Source organism: Tachyglossus aculeatus, chromosome 5, assembly GCF_015852505.1.
Source record: "Tachyglossus aculeatus isolate mTacAcu1 chromosome 5, mTacAcu1.pri, whole genome shotgun sequence".
NCBI classification, from domain to species: Eukaryota; Metazoa; Chordata; class Mammalia; order Monotremata; family Tachyglossidae; genus Tachyglossus; species Tachyglossus aculeatus.
This window is the reverse complement of record NC_052070.1, coordinates 43,925,047-43,947,076: the sequence shown is the minus strand read 5'-3', so window position 1 is coordinate 43,947,076 and position 22,030 is coordinate 43,925,047. Positions and strand designations below refer to the sequence as shown.

Here is a 22,030-nt window from a genome sequence, read left to right as displayed (position 1 = left end):
AAGCCAAGCCCCACCCCCGGCCCCCGCCCCCCAGGGCTGTCTGGGCACAGGAGGGGCTGGGCAGAGGGCCCACCAGTTGGGAGCCACCCCTTGGGCCCCTGGGGATGGGCAGGACTGACCGGAGTCGATGCCCCTCCAACCACCCCCCCTTCACCCTCCCGGGCGAAAGAAGGGGAAGCCACGGGGGTGGGGAGAGGGAAGGGCCCAGCCATATTTACACCTTCTCACCATCCACGGTATTTACTGAGTGCCGGCCTTCTTAGACCTCGGGAAACTACCCTAGGGACCATGGAAACGTTTGATAACCTCTAGGAGCTCACAATCTAACGGGGAAGCTGGAAAGACAAAAATGATCTACAAATTGGGGACTCGGGAGGGAGGACTGTATGATAGGAAGTATTATAAATGAATCAGGCCAAAATAGCTGAATAAATAATGGAATGGGCAAATAAAAATACAATGGGTTCGTAAGTGCGGAGTGATCAGAATAAATAATTAAGCATACGATAAAAGATCTATAAACGCAAGTGCGGAGGATGGGTATAAATAAATACATAATTGGGGGTGTTGTGCATTAATCTTAGCCATCATCATTTATTCATTCATTCAATGGTAATTGTTAGGCACCTGGTACGGGCCAAGCACTGTGCTAAGTGCTGAGGTAGATACAAGGTTATCAGGCTGGATGCGGCCCTGTTCCTTATGGACCTTACAGTTTAAGTGGAAGGGAGAACAGGTATTTAATCCCCATTTCAAGGATAAGGAAACAGAAGCAGCATGGCAGTGGAAAGAGCACGGGCTTTGGAGTCAGAGGTCATGGGTTCAAATCCTGGCTCTGCCAACCGTCAGCTGTGTGACTTTGGGCAAGTCACTTAACTTCTCTGGGTCTCAAATGAGGATTTGATACCAGGTCTTCCTCCTCTTTAGACAGAGTCCCATGTGGGACAGGGATTATGCCACACCACATTATCTTGTATCCACCACAGTGGTTGGCATATACTTAGCACTTAACAAACTGCAATTTATTTATTTTCTATTTTTATTACATAGGTGTTTAATATTTAAAGCTATTCTTCCACTCTGTTGCCTAATGCATTTTCATCAATTTATGTCTTATCTTGCCCATTAAATGCAAAGGAGGAGGAAGAGAAGAAGGGATTTAAACACTACTCTTCCACATTCAAAAGCAAAGCCGCAGGACCAGTTGGAGTTGTTGAGGCCTGCCAGACTCCAGGATTCCCCTGGGCTAGTCTGACCTGGGTTTCTGCCCTGCTGAGGTACCAGCTGTCTTTCCATAGGGGACTGCTGAGGTGATTAGGGCCCCAGGAGAGTGGCAGTTTGGAGTCCAGAGCCCCTTCTGAGGCCCTTAGGATGGATACAATATTTTTTACACCACTTGGAGGGCTGGACCTGGCTAGGCCAGGTTGGTAGAGACATCATCAGAGACTGGGTTGATTGATTGATTGTGATATTTCTTAAGTGCTCACTATGTGTCACACACTGTTCTAAGAGCTGGGGAAGTTACAAGTCAATTAGATCAGAACAGAAATTCCTGTCCCGCAGGGGCTCACAGTCCAAGTGGGAGGGAGAACAGGTAGCCCCATTTTACAGTTGAGGAAACTAAGGCACATAGCAGTTAAGTGACTTGTCCAAGGTCACAGAGCAGGCAATTGGCAGAGTTGGAATTAGAACCCAGGTCTTTCTGGGTTCTAACTCACAGACCTGTGTTCTCTCCACTAGGCCATGCTGCTTCAAGAGCACGGGCTTGGGAGTCAGAGGATGTGGGTTCTAATCCCAACTCTGCCACTTGTCTGCTGTGTGACCATGGACAAGCCACTTAATTTCCCTGTGCCTCAGTTACCTCATCTGTAAAATGGGGATTAAGACTGTGAACCCCATGTGGAACAACCTGATTGCCTTATATCTGCCCAGTGCTTAGAACAGTGCTTGGCACATAGTAAGGGTTTAGCAAATACTATAATAATAATAATTATTATACTTGAATTCTGTATTCTATATAATAATAATGGCATTTGTTAAGCACTTACTGTGTACCAAACACTGTTCTAAGTGCTGAATAATTATGGCATTTGTTAAGTGCTTACTATGTGCCAAGCACTGTTCTAAGCACTGGGGTGGTTACAGGGTAATCAGGTTGTCTCACAAGGGGCTCACACTCTTAATCCCCATTTTACAGTTGAGGTAATTTAAATCACTTAACTTCTCTGTGCCTCAGTTACCTCATCTTTAAAATGGGGATTAAGACTGTGAACCCCACGTGGGACAACCTGATAACTTTGTATCTATCCCAGTGCTTAGAACGGTGCTTGGCACATAGTAAGCGCTTAATAAATGTCATCATTATTATTGTGACCTGCCCATATATGTTGCCAACTTGTACTTCCCAAGTGCTTAGTACAGTGCTCTGCACACAGTAAGCGCTCAATCAATGCGATTGAGTTAATGAATCCCCATTTTCCAGATGAGGGAACTGAGGCCCAGAGAAGTGAAGTGCCTTGCCCAAAGTCACACAGCTGACAATTGGAGGAGGCGGAATTTGAACCCGTGACCTCTGACTCCCAAGCCCGGGCTCTTTCCACCAAGCCATGCAAATCCCATCATCATCCCCCTTCTAGACTGTGAGCCCACTGTTGTGTAGGGACCGTCTCTATATGTTGCCAACTTGTACTTCCCAAGCGCTTAGTACAGTGCTTTGCACACAGTAAGCGCTCCATAAATACGATTGATTGATTGATCATCATCATCAAAGAGTGACAGACCCTTCCCCAATGTCCGCATGGTACAGCCCGACCGCTTTCCCTGTACCTGAACACTCCAACAGCCCCCCCTGTTTTGAATTAATTAATATTAATAATGGCATTTATTAAGCGCTTCCTATGTGCAGAGCACTGTTCTAAGCGCTGGGGAGGGGATACAAGGGGATCAGGTTGTCCCACATGGGGTCACAGTTTTAATCCCCATTTTCCAGCAGAGGTAACTGAGGCGCAGAGAAGTGAAGTGACTTGCCCAAAGTCACACAGCTGACAATTGGCAGAGCCGGGATTGGAAGCCACGACCTCTGACTCCAGAGCCCAGGCTCTTTCCACTGAACCACACTGCTTCTCACGGTATTACTCTATTTATTTATTTATTTTACATGTACATATCTATTCTATTGATTTTATTTGGTTAGTACGTTTGGTTTTGTTCTCTGTCTCCCCCTTCTAGCCTGTGAGCCCACTGTTGGGTAGGGACTGTCTCTATGTGTTGCCGACTTAGACTTCCCAAGCGCTTACTACAGTGCTCTGCACACAGTAAGCGCTCAATAAATACGACTGATTGATTGTTTTTCTATGGACTAGTCCATCTGTTCTCCCCCCCCCCCGCCCGGCTCCTGCCCGTGGTTCAGGCCGGTGTCTCCCCGATCCGCCGTCGGCTCCGCTTGCCGCTAGGGGGCGGGGCAAGCGAGCCACGGGGCCCAGGCCGCTCTAATCGCTAGCCGATGGCGTCGAGCGGCGTGACGTCAGGACCTGGGCTGCCCGGCTTGGACGGGCCCCGCGCGAGAGCGGCCTTGGCGCATGCGCAGGCGCGCGCGCTCCCTTTCTGCCCCTTCGGCCGCCATGGCGCCCGTGGTTAGTAGGGCTCTGGCTGAGGCCCGGCCCCGACGCACGGGGGGACGGGGGGGGGAAAACGGGGGCCGGGAACGGGAATGGGGAACCGGGAACGGGAAGGGGAACGGGAAGGGGAACCGGGAAAGGGAAGGGGAAGGGGGAAGGGGCGGCCGGGGGCGCCGGGACACGAGGGCCGCGGGCCCTGGACCAGGGCCGGCCGTTGGGGGCTAGGCCGGCGCGGCCAGGGACTGTGGCTCATTCTCTGTGGGTGTGGGTGTGATATTAATAATAATGATGGCATTTATTAAGCGCTTACTATGTGCAAATCACTGTTCTAAGCGCTGGGGAGGTTACAGTGATAATAACCATAGCGTTTACTAAGCGCTTACCATGGGCAAACCACTGTTCTAAGCGCTGGGGAGGTCACGGTAATAAGAACGATAGCGTTTATTAAGCGCTTACCAGGGGTAAATCACTGTTCTGAGCGCTGGGGAGGTTACAGTAGTAATAATGATAGCGTTTGTTAAGCGCTTACTATGTGCAAATCACTGTTCTAAGCGCCGGGGAGGTCACAAGTGATAGCATTTATTAAGCGCTTACCATGGGCAAATCACTGGTCTAAGCGCTGGGGAGGTCACAGTAGTAATGATGATAGCGTTTATTAAGCGCTTACCAGGGGCAAATCACTGTTCTAAGCGCTGGGGAGGTCACAGTAATAATAACGATAGCGTTTATTAAGCGCTTACCAGGGGTAAATCACTGTTCTGAGCGCTGGGGAGGTTACAGTAGTAATAATGATAGCGTTTGTTAAGCGCTTACTATGTGCAAATCACTGTTCTAAGCGCCGGGGAGGTCACAAGTGATAGCATTTATTAAGCGCTTACCATGGGCAAATCACTGGTCTAAGCGCTGGGGAGGTCACAGTAGTAATGATGATAGCGTTTATTAAGCGCTTACCAGGGGCAAATCACTGTTCTAAGCGCTGGGGAGGTCACAGTAATAATAACGATAGCGTTTATTAAGCGCTTACCATGGGCAAATCACTGTTCTAAGCGCTGGGGAGGTTACAGTAGTAATAATGATAGCGTTTGTTAAGCGCTTACTATGTGCAAATCACTGTTCTAAGCGCTGGGGAGGTCACAAGTGATAGCATTTATTAAGCGCTTACCATGGGCAAATCACTGTTCTAAGCGCTGGGGAGGTTACAGTGGTAATAATGATAGCGTTTATTAAGCGCTTACCATGGGCAAATCACTGTTCTAAGCGCTGGGGAGGTCACAGTACTAATAACGATAGCGTTTATTAAGCGCTTACCGTGGGCAAATCACTGTTCTAAGCTTTGGGGAGGTTACAGTAGTAATGATGATAGCGTTTGTTAAGCGCTTACTATGTGCAAATCACTGTTCTAAGCGCTGGGGAGGTCACAAGTGATAGCATTTATTAAGCGCTTACCATGGGCAAATCACTGTTCTAAGCGCTGGGGAGGTTACAGTGGTAATAATGATAGCGTTTATTAAGCGCTTACCATGGGCAAATCACTGTTCTAAGCGCTGGGGAGGTCACTACTAATAACGATAGCGTTTATTAAGCGCTTACCGTGGGCAAATCACTGTTCTAAGCTTTGGGGAGGTTACAGTAGTAATGATGATAGCGTTTGTTAAGCGCTTACTATGTGCAAATCACTGTTCTAAGCGCTGGGGAGGTCACAAGTGATAGCATTTATTAAGCGCTTACCATGGGCAAATCACTGTTCTAAGCGCTGGGGAGGTTACAGTGGTAATAATGATAGCGTTTATTAAGCGCTTACCATGGGCAAATCACTGTTCTAAGCGCTGGGGAGGTCACTACTAATAACGATAGCGTTTATTAAGCGCTTACCATGGGCAAATCACTGTTCTAAGCTTTGGGGAGGTTACAGTAGTAATGATGATAGCGTTTGTTAAGCGCTTACTATGTGCAAATCACTGTTCTAAGCGCTGGGGAGGTCACAAGTGATAGCATTTATTAAGCGCTTACCATGGGCAAATCGCTGTTCTAAGCGCTGGGGAGGTCACAGTAGTAATGATGATAGCGTTTATTAAGCGCTTAACATGGGAAAATCACTGTTCTAAGCGCTGGGGAGGTCACAGTACTAATAACGATAGCGTTTATTAAGCGCTTACCGTGGGCAAATCACTGTTCTAAGCGCTGGGGAGGTCACAGTAATAATAATGATAGCGTTTATTAAGCGCTTACCGTGGGCAAATCACTGTTCTAAACGGTAGGGCGGTCACAATGATAATAATAGCTTTATTAAGCTCTTACTATGTGCAGATCACTGTTCTAAGCGCTGAGGAGGTCACAGTAATAATAATGATAGCGTTTATTAAGCGCTTACCATGGGCAAATCACTGTTCTAAATGCTGGGGAGGTTACGATAATAATAGTGACAGCGTTTATTAAGCGTTTACCATGGGCAAATCACTGTTCTAAATGCTGGGGAGGTCACAGTAATAATGATATCGTTTATTAAGCGCTTACCATGGGCAAATCACTGTTCTAAACGCTGGGGCAGTCACAATGATAATAGCGTTTATTAAGCGCTTACCGTGGGCAAATCACTGTTCTAAGCGCTGGGGAGGTCACAGTAATAATAATGATAGCGTTTATTAAGCGCTTACCATGGGCAAATCACTGTTCTAAATGCTGGGGAGGTTACAATAATAATAGTGATAGCGTTTATTAAGCGCTTACCATGGGCAAATCACTGTTCTAAGCGCTGGGGAGGTTACAGTAATAATGATATCATTTATTAAGCACTTACATGGACAAATTGCGTTATAAGCGCTGGGGAGGTTACAGTAATAATGATAGCGTTTATTAAGTGCTTACTATGTGCAAATCACTGTTCTAAACGCTGGGGAGGTTGCAATAATAATATCATTTATTAAGCGCTTACTATGTGCAAATCACTGTTCTAAACTCTGGGGGGGGTTTACAATAATGATAGCATTTATTAAGCACTTAGTATGTGTAAATCACTGTTCTAAACGCTGGGGAGGTCACAGTGATAATAATGATAGCATTTATTAAGCGCTTACCATGGGCAAATCACTGTTCTAAGTGCTGGGGAGGTCACAATAATAATAATGAGAGCGTTTATTAAGCGCTTACCATGGGCAAATCACTGTTCAAAGCGCTGGGGAGGTCACAGTAGTGATGATAGCGTTTATTAAGCGCTTACCATGGGCAAATCACTGTTCTAAGAGCTGGGGAGGTTACAGTAATAATGATATCATTTATTAAGCACTTACTATGGACAAATCACTGTTCTAAGCGCTGGGAAGCTTACAGTAATAATGATAGCCTGTATTAAGCGCTTACTATGTGCAAATCACTGTTCTAAACGCTGGGGAGGTTGCAATAATATCATTTATTAAGCGCTTACTATGTGCAAATCACTGTTCTAAACGCTGGGGAGGTTACAATAATGATAGCATTTATTAAGCACTTAGTATGTGCAAATCACTGTTCTAAACGCTGGGGAGGTCACAGTGATAATAATGATAGCATTTATTAAGCGCTTACCATGGGCAAATCACTGTTCTAAGTGCTGGGGAGGTCACAGTAATAATAATGAGAACGTTTATTAAGCGCTTACCATGGGCAAATCACTGTTCTAAGTGCTGGGGAGGTCACAGTAATGATGATAACGTTTATTAAGCGCTTACCATGGGCAAATCACTGTTCTAAGTGCTGGGGAGGTTACAGTAATAATATCATTTATTAAGCACTTACTATGGACAAATCACTGTTCTAAGCGCTGGGGAGGTTACAGTAATAATGATAGCGTTTATTAAGCGCTTACTATGTGCAAATCACTGTTCTAAACGCTGGGGAGGTTGCAATAATAATATCATTTATTAAGTGCTTACTATGTGCAAATCACTGTTCTAAACGCCGGGGAGGTTACAATAATGGTAGCATTTATTAAGCACTTACTATGTGCAAATCACTGTTCTAAACGCTGGGGAGGTCACAGTGATAATAATGATAGCATTTATTAAGCACTTACTATGGGCAAATCACTATTCTAAGCGCTGGGGAGGTTACAATAATAATAATAGCAGTTATTAAGCATTTACTATGTGCAAATCACTGTTCTAAGCGCTGGGGAGGTTACAATAATAATAATAATAGCATTTATTAAGCGCTTACTATGTGCAAAGCACCGTTCTAAGCACCGAGGAGGTTACAAGGTGATCAGGTTGTCCCACGGGGGCCCCACAGTTTTAATCCCCATTTTACAGATGAGGGAATTGAGGCCCAGAGAAGTTAAGTGACTTGCCCAAAGTCACACAGCTATAAGGTGATCAGGTTGAGCCATGGGGGGGCCCACAGTCTTTCTCCCCATTTTACAGATGAGGGAACTGAGGCCCAGAGAAGTTAAGTTACTTGCCCAAAGTCACACAGCTTACAATTGGCGGAGCCGGGATTTGAACCCGGTTGAGCCACCGGGGGCTCACAGTCTTACCCCCCATTTTACAGTTGAGGGAACTGAGGCCCAGAGGAGTGAAGTGACTTGCCCAAAGTCACACAGCTGACAATTGACGGAGCTGGGATTTGAAGCCGGGACTTCTGACTCCAAAGCCCATGCTATTTCCACTGAGCCATGCTGCTTCTCTGTGTATAATAATGATAATCATGGCATCTGCTAAGTGCTTACTATATGTGAAGTACTGTTCTAAGCGCTGGGTGGGAATACAAGGTGATTAGGTTGGCCCACGTAAGGCTCACAGCCTTCATCCCCATTTTACAGATGAGGGAACTGAGGCCCAGAGAAGTTGAGTGACTTACCCAGCTGACAATTGGCAGAGCTGGGATTTGAACCCGGGACCTCTGACTCCAAAGCCCGTGCTCTTTCCACTGAACCATGTTGCTTCTCTGTGTGTAATAGTAATAATAATCATAGTATCTGTTAAGCGCTTATTATGTGCGAAGCACTGTTGGGATACAGGGTGATTAGGTTGGCCCACGTAGGGCTGTCAGTCTTCATCCCCATTTTACAGATGAGGCCACTGAGGCCCAGAGAAGTGACTTGCCCAAAGTCACACAGCAGGTAAGTGGCAGAGTAGGGATTAGAACCCATGACCTCTGACTCCCAAGCCCGGGCTCTTTCCACGGAGCCATGCTGCTTCTCTATAATAATAATGATGGTACTTGGTGAGCGCTTACTATGTGTATGATAATAGTAATAATAATGATGGTATTTGGTAAGCACTTTCTGAGCACAGGGGGAGATGCACCGTTATCAGGTTGTCCCTGGTGGGGGAAGCAGCATGGTTCAGTGGAAAGAGCCTTGGCTTGGGAGTCAGAGGTCGTGGGTTCTAATCCCGGCTCCGCCACTTGTCAGCTGTGTGACTTTGGGCAAGTCTCTGTGCCTCAGTTACCTCATCTGTAAAATGGGGATTAAGACTGTGAGCCCCGTGTGAGACAACCTGATTACCTGATTAGAGAAGCAGCGTGGCTCAGTGGAAAGAGCACGGGCTTTGGAGTCAGAGGTCATGGGTTTGAATCCCGGCTCCATCACATGTCTGCTGTGTGACCTGGGCAAGTCACTTAACTTTTCTGAGCCTCAGTTACCTCATCTGTAAAATGGGGATTAAGACTGTGAGCCCCATGTGGGACAACCTGATCACTTTGTATCCCCCCAGCACTTAGAACAGTGCTTTGCACATAGTAAGTGCTTAACAAATGCCAACATTATTATTATTATTATTATTACCTTGTATTTCTCCCCCGGCCCCCGGCCCCCCAGAGCTTAGAATTGAGGCTTGGCACATAGTAAGTGCTTAACAAGTGCCATTACTATTATTATTAATAATTACCTCATTTTACAGAGGAAGTAACTAAGGCCCAGAGAAGTGAAGTGACTTGCCCAAAGTCACTCAACAGACAAGTGGAAGAGCCGGGATTAAAACCCACGACCACCGACTCCTAAACCCGGGCATTTTGCATTAAGCCATGCTGCTTCTCTAGGTGGAGGAGGGGTAGGGGGAGAATCCGGGGTTTATGAGAATAATAATAATAATAATGGTGTTAAAGTGCTTCCTGTGCACCAAGCACTGTTGTAAGCGCTGGGGTCGATACAAGGTCATCAGGTTGTCCCACGTGGGGTTCATAGCCTTAATCCCCATTTTACAGATGAGGGAACTGAGGCCCAGGGAAGCGAAGAGGCTTGCCCAAGGTCACACAGCAGACAAGTGGCGGAGCCGGGATTAGAACCCACATTCTGTGACTCGCAAGCCCGTGCTCTTGCCACTAAGCCACGCTGCTTCTCTCGGATGGACCCCGCATCTGCAGGGGGGTGTCGGTTCAGGCCCGGCCCTTGCTGGTGGGGTCTCAGTGCAGCGCCCCAACCTCTGTGGAGCCTCCTTGCTGAGCGCGGAGAGTGCCTGCCTTTTCGGTGCCAGGGGGAGGTAGAGGTAGGTAGAGGGGGTGCCAGGTAGAGGCGGCAGCAAACCCATGCCACCCCCAAGGTCCCCTCCTGGCCTGCTCCCTCTCACCCAGCCCTAAATTGTCCCAGGCAGCTCATGTTGTTTCAACTTGCAAACCTGGCCTGCCCGAATGGGAAGGAAGAGAACACCCTGTGTCCTAAAAGTCCTACGGGAAAGGACATTATTTTTTATCTCGTCACACCCCCATAGCTTCATCGGAAAAGTGAATGGAAACGCTAAGTGCAGTGTCTTGAGGAAAATAAGTCAACTTGTACTTCCCAAGCACTTAGTACAGTGCTCTGCACACAGTAAGCGCTCAATAAATACGATTGAATGAAATAAGTCGACTCTGTAGCTACGTAAGGAAAGGACGGGTTGAGTTGGCTTTAAAAGTCACCCTGGAGACTTTTGGTTGGAGGCTTCACTTGGGAAAAAATAACTATATTAAGAGAATGACAGTTTTATTTTTGGAATAATTAAAGTTAGCAAAACAATGGGAAATTCTGCCCAGAGATTATTTTGGGAGGCCACAAAGTGTAAAGGAGAAGGCTGGGGGCTGCCTGCAGGCTATTATATGTGTTGTCTTTGAAAAGGCCGTAGGAATGCTGGTTGTATAGTAGCCGATACAATTTAAAGTAAAATAGTTTTGAGGGGATTAAATTTCTCTTTGAGTTTTGCACTGTACTCTCCCAAGCGCTTAGTACGGTGGTCTGCATACCGTAAGCACTCAATAAATACCATTGAATGAATGAATGCAGTGATCTGATCAGTTTTTGTTTTCCCGCATCTCTGACATTGTGTTTATCTGTAGAAAAAGCTTGCGTCGAAGGGTGGCAAAAAAAAGAAGCAAGTTCTGAAGTTTACTCTTGATTGCACCCATCCTGTGGAAGATGGAATCATGGATGCTGCCAACTTTGTAAGTGATACCCTCAAAGCCGTGGAGTTGTTAAACTGACCAGAGTCACCAGGAGGAGCTGCTTGGGCAAAGTCGTTGTAATCTCTGAAAATCTTATATGCTTTTGTAGCGTTTCAGCATGAAATAATCCCCAGCAGCAAATGGATTTCACAAAGCACTCTAGGATCCAGGCTCTCTGGGCTCAAGTTGCTTCATGGCATAGTCCTCAAGCCTAGGTACTGAGCAATAAACTGGATCCTAGCTTTGTTTTTATGGCATTTAAGCACTTACTATGTGCCAGGCACTGTACTAAACCCTGGGGTAGATACAAGCCAGTCGGGTTGGGCACTGTTCACGTTCCACGTGGGGCTCACGGTATTATTCAGTCGTACTTATTGAGCGCCTACCGTGTTCAGAGCACTGTACTAAGCGCTTGGGAGTACAATATAACAATAAACGGACATATTCCCTGCCCACAGTGAGCTTACAGGTGAAGTTACTGAGGCACAGAGAAGTTAAGTGCCTTGGGTCACACAGCAGACAAGTGGTAGAGCTGGGATTAGAGCCCAGCTCCTTTTGGCTCCCAGACCCGTGATCTTCCCACTAGGCTGTGCTGCTTTTCAAGTGATGAGATAGAGTGATGTAGGCACCAGAATCTGGCTCACTGATCCAGAAGGACTAAGTAATACCAACAGATGAAATCAACTGATGGTAACTATTGAGCACTTACTGTATGCGGAGCCTGGCCCTAATCTCTTGGGAAAGTACAATACAGTAGAGTTGGTAGTCGGGCTCGGTGCCCACAAGGAACTTACAGAGCACAGGGGATGAAATGTTAGCACCATGGAGGTGTGGGTGGAAATTGGGAAGCTGAGGCAAGTCAGAGGGAGCTGCGACAGCCTGGCGGGGGGTGAAACCCAGTCCCCGGGGGCGGGAAGGTTGGCTGGGATATCTGGGACTTCAGAGTAGGCTGCCAGTGTAGACCTGGGAGTGAAAACATGTTGCGTGTTTTCTTCCGCTTTTGGCCACTAAAACGGAGAGGGGTAGAATGTGTTAGACTAGGCTGTTCCATTCTTATGGGGATTCAGAAGATGAATGGCTCTGTGTGGTTTTTGGTTGTAAATACGATCTGAACCACTGGCATTACAATCCCCGTAGACCAGTGGTTGCCTGCTTTCTTCCCAGGACACTCCATCTCAGTTTCATGCTTTAAGGAACCCATACTCTGAAAGAGGAGAATGTTCCAAGCAATGGGATCAGCAGCTGGGTTGAGAGGAAGGTTATACTCGCAATCCACTCTTGCCCTTTGCTGCCGGGCTTAGGAATGAAAGCGCTTGTGGGCTCCGTGCATGCAGGTACTTGCGCACTCCCACTCCTGTGCATAGCCAAGCAGTGCTGGTGCCTTCTAGAGATGTCAACCGCAGCAGCGCCAACATGCATCAGTACTGTACGCGCAGCGACTTAGGACCCAGAGAGTGTCCACGTGTTTGGAGGGAGCATATTCTCCTTCGTTTCAGAGGGCAGTGCACACATGAATGTCGAAAAGTTTCACCTATGAGCTGGACACGCAATATAGTACATCCAGACTAGCCACTGCTAACTTGGTAATTGCGATGGAATGGGGAGGCTTCCTGTTGCTGTGAGAAACAGGTTCTGGTTGGTTTGGAGAGCCACCAGGAAAGCAGATGACACAGATAGTTCCTGGAAATTCTGCTAGAAGGCTAACAGGCTCTCCAACAGGGTGCAGAACCGTCTACACTGGGTGAAGACAATAGGAACTGAGTGCCAGGGTGCTTGTCAGATGCCCAGAGACCCTGGCTAGGGTACCAAATGAGAAAACCGGGTTTGTGATTTGCTTGGGGTGTCTTCCCATCAAGTCTTGCAGTTCCTTGAAACACAGGGCTTATTGGATGATAGCAGGTACGTCTTATTGAGCCCCGTTTTGACAGCTAACGCCAGTATTAGTGGTGTGGGGGCTTCAGATGCTTGTGGTTTTAGTCAAGTTACTGCTAAAATTCCACACTGACTCATAATAATAATGATGATGGCATTTATTAAGCGCTTACTGTGTGCAAAGCACTGTTCTAAGTGCTGGGGAGGTTAGAAGGTGTCCCACGGGGGGCTCAAATCCCCATTTTACAGATGAGGTAACTGAGGCACAGAGAAGTTAAGTGACTTGCCCAAAGTCACACAGCCGACTCATGTTCACAGTAGGTCAGTAAGTAAGCTACCGTACCTTAGGATTCTTAACAACTGGGACTGTGGTGGGAACTTCTAATAGCCCAGTCCACTGGCCCCATTTTTTAAGCTTGGGTGGGTTCCAGGGAGATCACCTTTAGTCCAGGGCTCTGGCTGATGTTTTCCAACAAAATCCAGGACTAAATCAGGGCAAATGGGGAACCTACTTGTAAATTAGTTTATTTTAACACTGATGCTTTCCTCGCAGTTAGGTCACTTGGGGTTAGAGCTTACTCTAGTTACTCTGGAACTCTTCCCCAAAGAATTTAAAAAATCATGGGAAGCTTCTAGAGGAACAGTGTGGCTTAGTAAATAGAATACGGGCTTGGGAGTCAGGAGGACCTGGGTTCTAATTCTGCTTCTTCCATTTGTCTGCTGTGTGACCATGGACAAGTCACTTCACTTCTCGGGCCCTCAGTTACTTCATCTGTGAAATGGTGACAAAGACTGTGAGCCCTATGTGGGACACAGACTGTCCAACCTGATTAGCTTGTGCCTGGAACATAGTAAGCCCTTAACAAATACCATATATAAAATAGGCTTTGATTGTATCTGGAACATGCTTTTCTTGCCTAAAAGCTTTGGGTACAAAGGAAGTGATGTAAATATCAACACTTTGTTGTTTTATCTTTTACCAGGAACAATTCTTGCAGGAAAGGATCAAAGTGAATGGGAAAGCTGGAAACCTTGGGGGAGGCGTTGTGACCATCGAGAGAAGCAAGAGTAAAATCACTGTAACCTCAGAGGTTCCCTTTTCTAAAAGGTAAGGCTTCATGTGCTTCTCTCACATTGAGTGCTTAGTTGTTTTTTCCCCAAGATGACTGGGTCGTTCAAAGGCCTGGGAATGTAAACCAAATTGGTGTCTCGCCTATCCCTGTTTGGGAGAAGCTGGAATCAGCAGTCTAGTCTTTTCTATTAACATGAGTGGAATTTCTTACCGGAAAGGATGCCCAAATGGCAAGTTAACACTCTTTGGAAGTGTCAGTGGAAGCTGGGTTTTTTTTTTATGCGACCTGTAATGAGTTGCAGGCTAAAAAGGCTGTTAGCTCTAAAAATTGTATTTCTATTCCTTAAAGTAACTTAAACTTCTTTTAAGATCCTAATGAATAGAGTTGGCCTGCAAGGACCTGGTGGAAACTGGAAAATGAGATGTACAAATTAACTTCAGTTCTAGTGCCCAGAGAAGCAACAAGTCTTGTCTTTCCTGTGACTGTTGACAACACCACTGTCCTCCTTGTCTCACAAGCTCATAAACCTTGGCATTATCCTCAACTCATTTCCCTCATTCAACCCACATATTTAGTCTGTCACCAAATCCTGTTTGTTCTATCTTCATAACATCTCTAAAATCCACCCTTTCCTCCATCCAAACTGCTACTATGCTGATCCAAGCATTTGTCCTATCTCACTTTGATTACTGCACCTGCCTTGTCACTGACGACCCTGCCCCCTGTCTCTTCCCACTCCAGTTCTTGCTTCACTGTGCTCTCTGGATTATTTTTCATTTTATCATTTTGATATTCACCCCCCCACCCCCAGTGCATCTGTAAATATGCTTTTATTCTATTATTTCCTCCATCACTAAATATTATTTTGGTATTTAAATGCTTACTATGTGTTGAACACAGTTTTAAGCACTGAGGTATTTACAAGTTAATCAGGTTGGATACAATCCATGTCCCCACATGGGGCTCCCATTCTAAGTAAGAGGGAGAACAGGCATTGAATCCCATTTTTAGATGAGGTAATTGAGGTCCTGAGGAGTGATTTTTTTCTTTCCCAAGGTCACCCAGTAGTCAATGCAGTGTGGCTCAGTGGAAAGAGCGTGGACTTGGGAGTCAGGTCATGGGTTCGAATCCCACCTCCCCCACATGTCTGCTGCGTGACCTTGGGCAAGTCACTTCACTTCCCTGTGTCTGTTCCCTCATCTGTAAAATGGGGATTAAGACTGTGAGCCCCACATGGGACAACCTCATCTCCTTGTATTCCCCCCAGCGCTTAGAACAGTGCTTTGCACATAGTAAGCGCTTAACAAATACCAACATTATTATTATTATTATTCCCTTGTAGATTGTAGGCTCGTGGTGGACAAAGATTGTGTCTATCAACTCTGTCATATTGTACAGATTAAGCATCTTAGTAAGCACCCTTGATTGATTTTTCTAGAAACCCCAGTCTCGATCCCCACAGCACTTCGTAAATGTCTGTAATTTGTTTGAATGTCTTCCCCTATAAACTAAGCTTTTGGGCAGGAAATATGTCTATCAGCTCTGTGTAGTACTCTCCCAAGAACTTAGAACAGTGCTCTGTATACAGTGAGCCCTCAGTAAATACATTGACTGATGGTATTTATTTTCTAGTTCAGTGTTTGGCACATAGTAAGCCCTAAACAAGTACCACAGTTAGTAGAAGTACCTACATTTCAGGCTGTAGCAATTTGGGGGATGCACTTTGATGGGAGCATTGACTCGGTAGACCCGTCTTAGTAGCAAGACGGGCCTCAGTGCACTAAACTGCACTTTAGTGGTTTGAAGTAGTTGATAACCCTCCCAAAGTGCCTGAATGAGTGAAGTGGGACCCTGTGAGAACTAGGCTCAGTATTGGTATGCTATTAATATCTTAGGGCTCTAGCATCCAATGCAAGAATGTTGAATCCTTGGGCCATTTTTTGAAAATGGTACTTAACCGATTATGTGCCTGGGATTGTACTAAGCGTTGGAGTGGCTTCATTATATGCAGATTATAATGATAGTGATAACAATGGTTCCTGTTTAGTGCGTAGTACAGTGCTGTATCCACAGATCAGACCCAGTCCCTGACCCACGCGGGACTCACAGTCGAAGTAGAGGGAAGAGTGGGTATCGATCCTTCATTTTACAGATGATGAAATTGAGGCCCAGAGAAGTGACTTTCCCAATGGTATCCAGCAGACAGGTGGCAGAACTGGAGTTAGAACTCAGGTCCTCTGATTCCCAGGCCCGTACTCTTTCCACTAGGTCACACTGCTTCCCATGTTGAGCTGTCGCTTTCTTGCTAATGAGCTGTGAGCTATAGAGGGTACATACCCTGTAGGTTTGTTTTCAAGTATATCAGTCTCAACGATTGCCTTTCAGGCAAACTGATTTAATGCCATTAAGAATTCAGGATCTGCATTACTGCATTGGGCATCTTGAGAGATGTAAGATGTGAGGGGAATTAGAAACCCGTGGTTGGCAGGTCACTTAACCTATCCCCCTGCCTCCAGGCAGCCTTCTCTTATGTCATTTAGGAGAGGTAAGATTTCCAGGAAGAGTTTTCCCAACCTGTCTGTCCTCAGTAGACATAAGATATCTGGCCATCCTGCTCCTTACAACTCTAAATGTACTCTTGGCTAATTAGTCAGCTTTCTACCCTAACCGTCTCATCTGTTAAGTGGGGATTACATCCTACTCCCTTTTATGCAGATTGCGAGCACCATGCGGGACAGGGACTGTGTCCAGCCTCATAATCTTGTGTCTACCCTGGCACTTGAAAATGGTGCCTGAGGAGCAGAATGGCCTAGTGGATAGAACATGGTCCTGGGTGAAAGAAGGACCTGGGTTCTAATCCTGAATCTACTGCTTGTTGGCTGTATGACTGTGGGAGAAGAGTCACTTAACTTCTCTGTGCTTTAGTTACCTCATCTGTAAAATGGAGGTTAAGGCTGTGAGCTACCTGTGGGACAGGGACTGTGTCCAACCAGATTAGCTTGTATCTACTCCAGTGCTTAGGACAGTGCCTGGCACACAGTACTTAATACCATAAAACCCAAAAAAACCCCGCAGATGATAAGTGCTCTGTCTCCCCCTTCTAGACTGTGAGCCCACTGTTGGGTAGGAACCGTCTCTATGTGTTGCCAACTTCTGCTTCCCAAGCGCTTAGTACAGTGCTCTGCACACAGTAAGCGCTCAATAAATATGATTTGATTGATTGATTGAAATACCATAAAAAAATCTTTGTGAATTCTCCCTCTTAAGTTTGGCGCACCCAATGCACTACTGCCATAATGCGTGTTTTCAATATGTGTTTTGGCTAGAATGCGTTGTTTCTGTTAAGGTGAATCTCTTGTGGCTAGGTGTGCCAGGTTATTGGAAAAAAAAATTGCTTCTGTGCATTTGTGCATGCACGCATGTTGGAAGAGGTGAATACTGCTGGGCAGGTTTTCTTAACATGAGGCTTTGCAGAATTGCAGCCCTAGGGTGACTGGAGAATTGGGTGCTGTATTAGAACATGGGGAGATTATTTAGTTTTTCCCTAAAGGTTTGTTTTATGGAGAAGTACTGTTAGGTTCATTTGCTTCACATTTAAATATAGAAGTTGGATGGTTTGGCCTGTTTGTAAAAATCATTTTTATTCCTTGTAAATGGTCGGATCGGGCTTGACCTAGTTTTTCGTCTTCTCTCCCCGACCCCACAAACTGTGTCTGGTATCACAGTGACCCAATGGGGCTCCATCTTGGTGAAACTGATCTGTAGCAAGGGAGTCAAAAGGGAATTAGACATCCCATTCCCATGTGGCAGTATATCAAAACTGCTGCTGGCCATTTTTAACAAATACCATAATTATTATATATTCCTCCAGCTGGTGCCTGTGGTCTTTGCAATTAGGGATAGAAAGCCAGTCTCTGTTTCTGAAGGAACATTGAATCCAGTAGCACAAGCAAAGAAATCCTCCCAGAATGAGCCAGACTGACTCACATGGCTATAATCACACTTGAAAGGGAGTGATTGGACTAAGGCAGCAATTACGCAAATTGATTGAGAATCCACATACTTTTACCCCAGAGAGCTGTAGTTAGTGTCTCAGCAGGGGGGGACATGTACAGTTGCACTACTTTTCTGAAGTGGACAACCAGCACCGGGGAGTGAGGTCTGTCGTTAGGGCCATCGTTTAGAAGGCAATGTTAATATCCATAGCTGCCTAGTGGGGATGTAGAGCACCAGTGATACTATGTGAGCAGCTCTTTGAGCTTCACACAAGCCAGGTGCTGTTTATTCATTCATTCATTCATTCAATTGTATTGAGAGCTTACTGTGTGCAGAGCACTGCACTAAGTGCTTGGGAAATACAAGTCGGCGACATAGAGAGACAGTCCCTACCCAGCAACGGGCTCACAGTCTAGAAGGGAGAGACAGACAACAAAACAAGTATGAGTATGCAAAGTTATCTGGGTACATACCTGTCAGAGTGACTCATTGTCAAAATAATAATTATTATGGCAAGCAGCATAGTGAAATGGATGCAGCACAGGCCTGGGAGTCTAATTCTGGCTCCGCCACATATCTGCTATGAGACCTTGGGCAAACCACTTCTCTGTGTCTCTGTTAAGTCATCTGCAAAATGGAAATTGAGACTGTGAGACCCAGGTGGGACAGGGACTGTCCAACCCTATTTGCTTGTATCCACCCCAGCACTTAGTACAGTGCCTGGCATATAGTAAGCGCTTAACAAATAGCATAGTTAGTAGTACTTGTAAAGTGCTTACTGTGTGCCAAGCACTGTTCTAATCTGCTGGAGTAGATACTATTTAATCAGGTTGGACACGGTCCCTCTCCTACATGGGGCTCACAGTTGTAATCCCCTTTTACTGATGAGGTAACTGAGGCCCAGAGGAGTGAAGTGATGTGCCCAAGTTCACAGAGCAGACATGTGGCAGAGCCAGGATTAGAGCCCACATCTTTCCGAAGCTGAGCTAGCTAAGCCGTCTGTCTAGTAGTCATTACTTAAAAAGTTTTATGGATAACTAATTTCTCTACAGGTGATATTTTCAGTGGCATTCTAACTGCTTGTGGTGTAATTGGAATTTGTGAAGCCTAAAGTGTTGGTTATCAGGGACTAGCTGGTCCTGAGTTTTAAGGTAATTTTGGGTAAATTTTAATCTCACATTTTTGCCAAGGTATTAAAACCCGAGGGTTACCTTGATGTTGAAGATTGAAGAAAATGCCCTCTTTTTGGTGCAATTTCATCAGTGGTGTTTTTTGAGTGCTTACTGTTTGCAGAACACTGTACAGTGCAACGGTTGGTAAAGAGTCTTCTCTCTGCAGGTATCTGAAATACCTCACCAAGAAGTATCTGAAGAAGAACAATTTACGTGATTGGCTACGCGTTGTTGCAAACAGCAAGGAAAGTTATGAATTACGTTACTTCCAGATTAACCAAGATGAAGAAGAGGAGGAGGATGAGGATTAAATACTCTTGGGTCTGGAAACATTTTGTATATTCCTGAATAAAAAATGGGAAAAAACTGGTGGTTAACTCTTTTCTGGCTACGTATGGAAAACACAGGATGATGATGGGATTTTTCGCTGGGCTTCTCTTTCTCTGCCACTGTGTGGATGTTCCAGTTATTCTCAATTTATCGTTTCCATAATTTTAAAGTCATTTGAAATGATCTGATGCTGAAGTGATATTATATACCTGGGGACAGTCTTCTATTTCGAAAGATGGAGACATGAGCTCTTCATAAGAACGTAAAATGTCATGCTGGGTCAGATGGGTGGGTTATCCACCTCAGTATTATTGTGGCACTGACCGACCGAATTTTAACCTGCCATTGTGTGGCGCTTAGCAAGTTCTAACAGGCTCTTTCTAAGGGCTCAACTGAAGAATATGAATTTGAGGAAAGATAAGGGGACTTCTTCATGGGGGCGTGGGTGGAGGGGCCTTCAATACGGAGTGGAGTGAGCCATATGAGCAGAAGTGCTTACCAGCCCTCTGAGGTCTGTGTTTCCTTCTTTCTGAATAGAAATTAGACCTGGGATGCTTGTTAGCTATCTGGCCACCCAAAGAGGTGGATTCAGAATTTTGAATGTACTGCTTGTCCTTTAACAGAGCGGAATTCGGGGAGTGCCTTAAACTGAACTGTAAGTGTAAATCAGCTGTTGTGTGGAAATGAATGAACAGATGCCGCATGGGAAAGTCCTGCAGTTTACCTTGTTTGCTTGCATAATCGCCTCCACCACTTAGTTCACCCAATCAGTGGTTTTTTGAGTGCTTACTGTACACAGAGCACTGAACTAAGCACCCTTCCCAGTTTTAGAGGTGGAAATCAAAAGATTTTTGTAAGCCCCAATAGCGGACAAGGGTAGGGTTATGATGCCCTGCAGCTGTGGAGATAAGGTTACATTAAATAGTTCACGGGGTTCATTTTATATGCGGCACTTGGGAGAAGGCTACAAATGACCCCCTTTCCTTTTTTTAATGGTATTTGTTAAACGCTTAGTATGTGCCAGGCTCTGTACTAAGCGTTGGGCTCTCTTTTTCCTCTCTGCATTTTCCCCCGTTTTTCCTCTTATTTTTAGACTTAATTTTCAGTGCAATAGCCCTTTCCCTTCTGGTTTGCAGAAATTATGCAAAAATATGAGGCCCGTATAGGAGTAAATAGGGTATTGTGCAGCTGCAGGCAGTGGCAACCAGTCGGGGGAACTCAAGATGAGCCCAGAAGAATTCTTCCTGGCTGGGTGGGAAAGCCAAATGATCATTCCTCTGTGTACATGTATGTGTACATGCACAATTGTACAGTGGGGACAGTGTATGGGAGTGAAGGAAATAGGAAGTCAGAGTATTGGGCAAAGGGAGATAATCAGGGACCCGTAGTTTTGGCATATTAACTGAAACACTAGGTTATTTGGTTACTTTAGATGGGACAATCTAGAAGTATATTCCTGCATTAATACCTGGGGAATAGAACAGGATATTCTGAACTTGGGATTTTCTGTTGCTGTAGACATCGACTCCAGTAATGGAAGTGGTATTAGAAGTCTGATGGTCTACTCCATAGGGACAGAATAACAGGGCTTTGATGACTTTGAAAAGCTCTGTGATGCCTCATGAAACCTTTTTAAATCTAAGAAGAATATTGTAATGTTACTCGTGCTTTCTGTTGTTTCCTTCCCTCTTTGCAACCAGGGATGCTTGCATGTGGAAATGGGGTGTTTATTGTGCGCAGGCCTGTGATTTCCTTGCTGGCCTGCCGCTAAGCAGCATAGCTGAAGGCAGAAAACGGAAATGATCCCAAGTTAGTAGGAAGATGGAGTGCGCATTCTAAAGGTCTCTGTCTAGCTCTGCCTTCTGTGAGGTTGTGATAATCAAGTTGAGATTAGGACTAGTTCCACCCTGACAAGGGATACACAACCTTCCCTTTTCACTCAAATGCCTTTTAAAGCAGAGCTGTTGCCACCCCTCTCTCCATCTGAAATAAAAGGATTTTCCAAATGCAGCATGTCATCTGCTGGACTTAGGAGGAGCATTACCTACTTTGCCATGATTATTAAATTTCATTTCTTTTTGTCTCAGTATGACAGTTCAACGTTTCCATTATAGTGACGTCTCAGTATGTTCATGCTTGAAGCTGGCTCTTCAGAAGGATATAGTTTGTGAAAATTATGTGTTGAAAATTGGTTAACAAGACATTTTTCCTAAAAGAAACATCCCATGTTTTTTGAACTTGTAATGAAAGCAGACTTCACTGAAATTTCCTTTTAGATGCCTTTTTGAACTCTTGTAATTGGGATGATGGATTACATTTTATATTAAAGTGGCTGAAATTCAGTGGTTACTCTTCTTGTGCAAGTACTGTTGTTTTAGGAGCTTTACTTTTTAACTAATCAATCAGTTGTATTGGAGTGCTTACAGTGTGCAAAGCACTATACTAAGCGCTTGCTAAAGCACAATACAACAGTCGTTAGACACATTCCCTGCTCACAATGAGCTAGCAATATAGACCTAGACCTGGAATTCTGAAAATGCTTTTTTTGGAAAGGGGGAAGAACTTGTAGTAGTAATAATATTTA

At 45.3% G+C, this 22,030-nt stretch overlaps 1 protein-coding gene across 1 annotated transcript; it reads left to right on the top strand.

The window, feature by feature from the left end:
- The first annotated feature begins 3,605 nt into the window (after positions 1–3,605).
- On the top strand, positions 3,606–21,788 carry RPL22 (ribosomal protein L22). The gene is made up of 4 exons (XM_038746659.1): positions 3,606–3,632; positions 10,899–11,003; positions 13,859–13,983; positions 19,283–21,788. Exons 1-4 carry the CDS (start codon positions 3,621–3,623, stop codon positions 19,425–19,427), a joined length of 387 nt encoding a protein of 128 aa, XP_038602587.1. The 5' UTR covers positions 3,606–3,620; the 3' UTR covers positions 19,428–21,788.
- Positions 21,789–22,030: the final 242 nt, after the last annotated feature.

Bases quoted from the DNA above. Each gene is read 5' to 3' on its own strand.
- RPL22 (XM_038746659.1), top strand. The intron at 11,004-13,858 runs GTAAGTGATACC...ATCTTTTACCAG, and splicing joins TCATGGATGCTGCCAACTTT to GAACAATTCTTGCAGGAAAG. The intron at 13,984-19,282 runs GTAAGGCTTCAT...TTCTCTCTGCAG, and splicing joins GAGGTTCCCTTTTCTAAAAG to GTATCTGAAATACCTCACCA.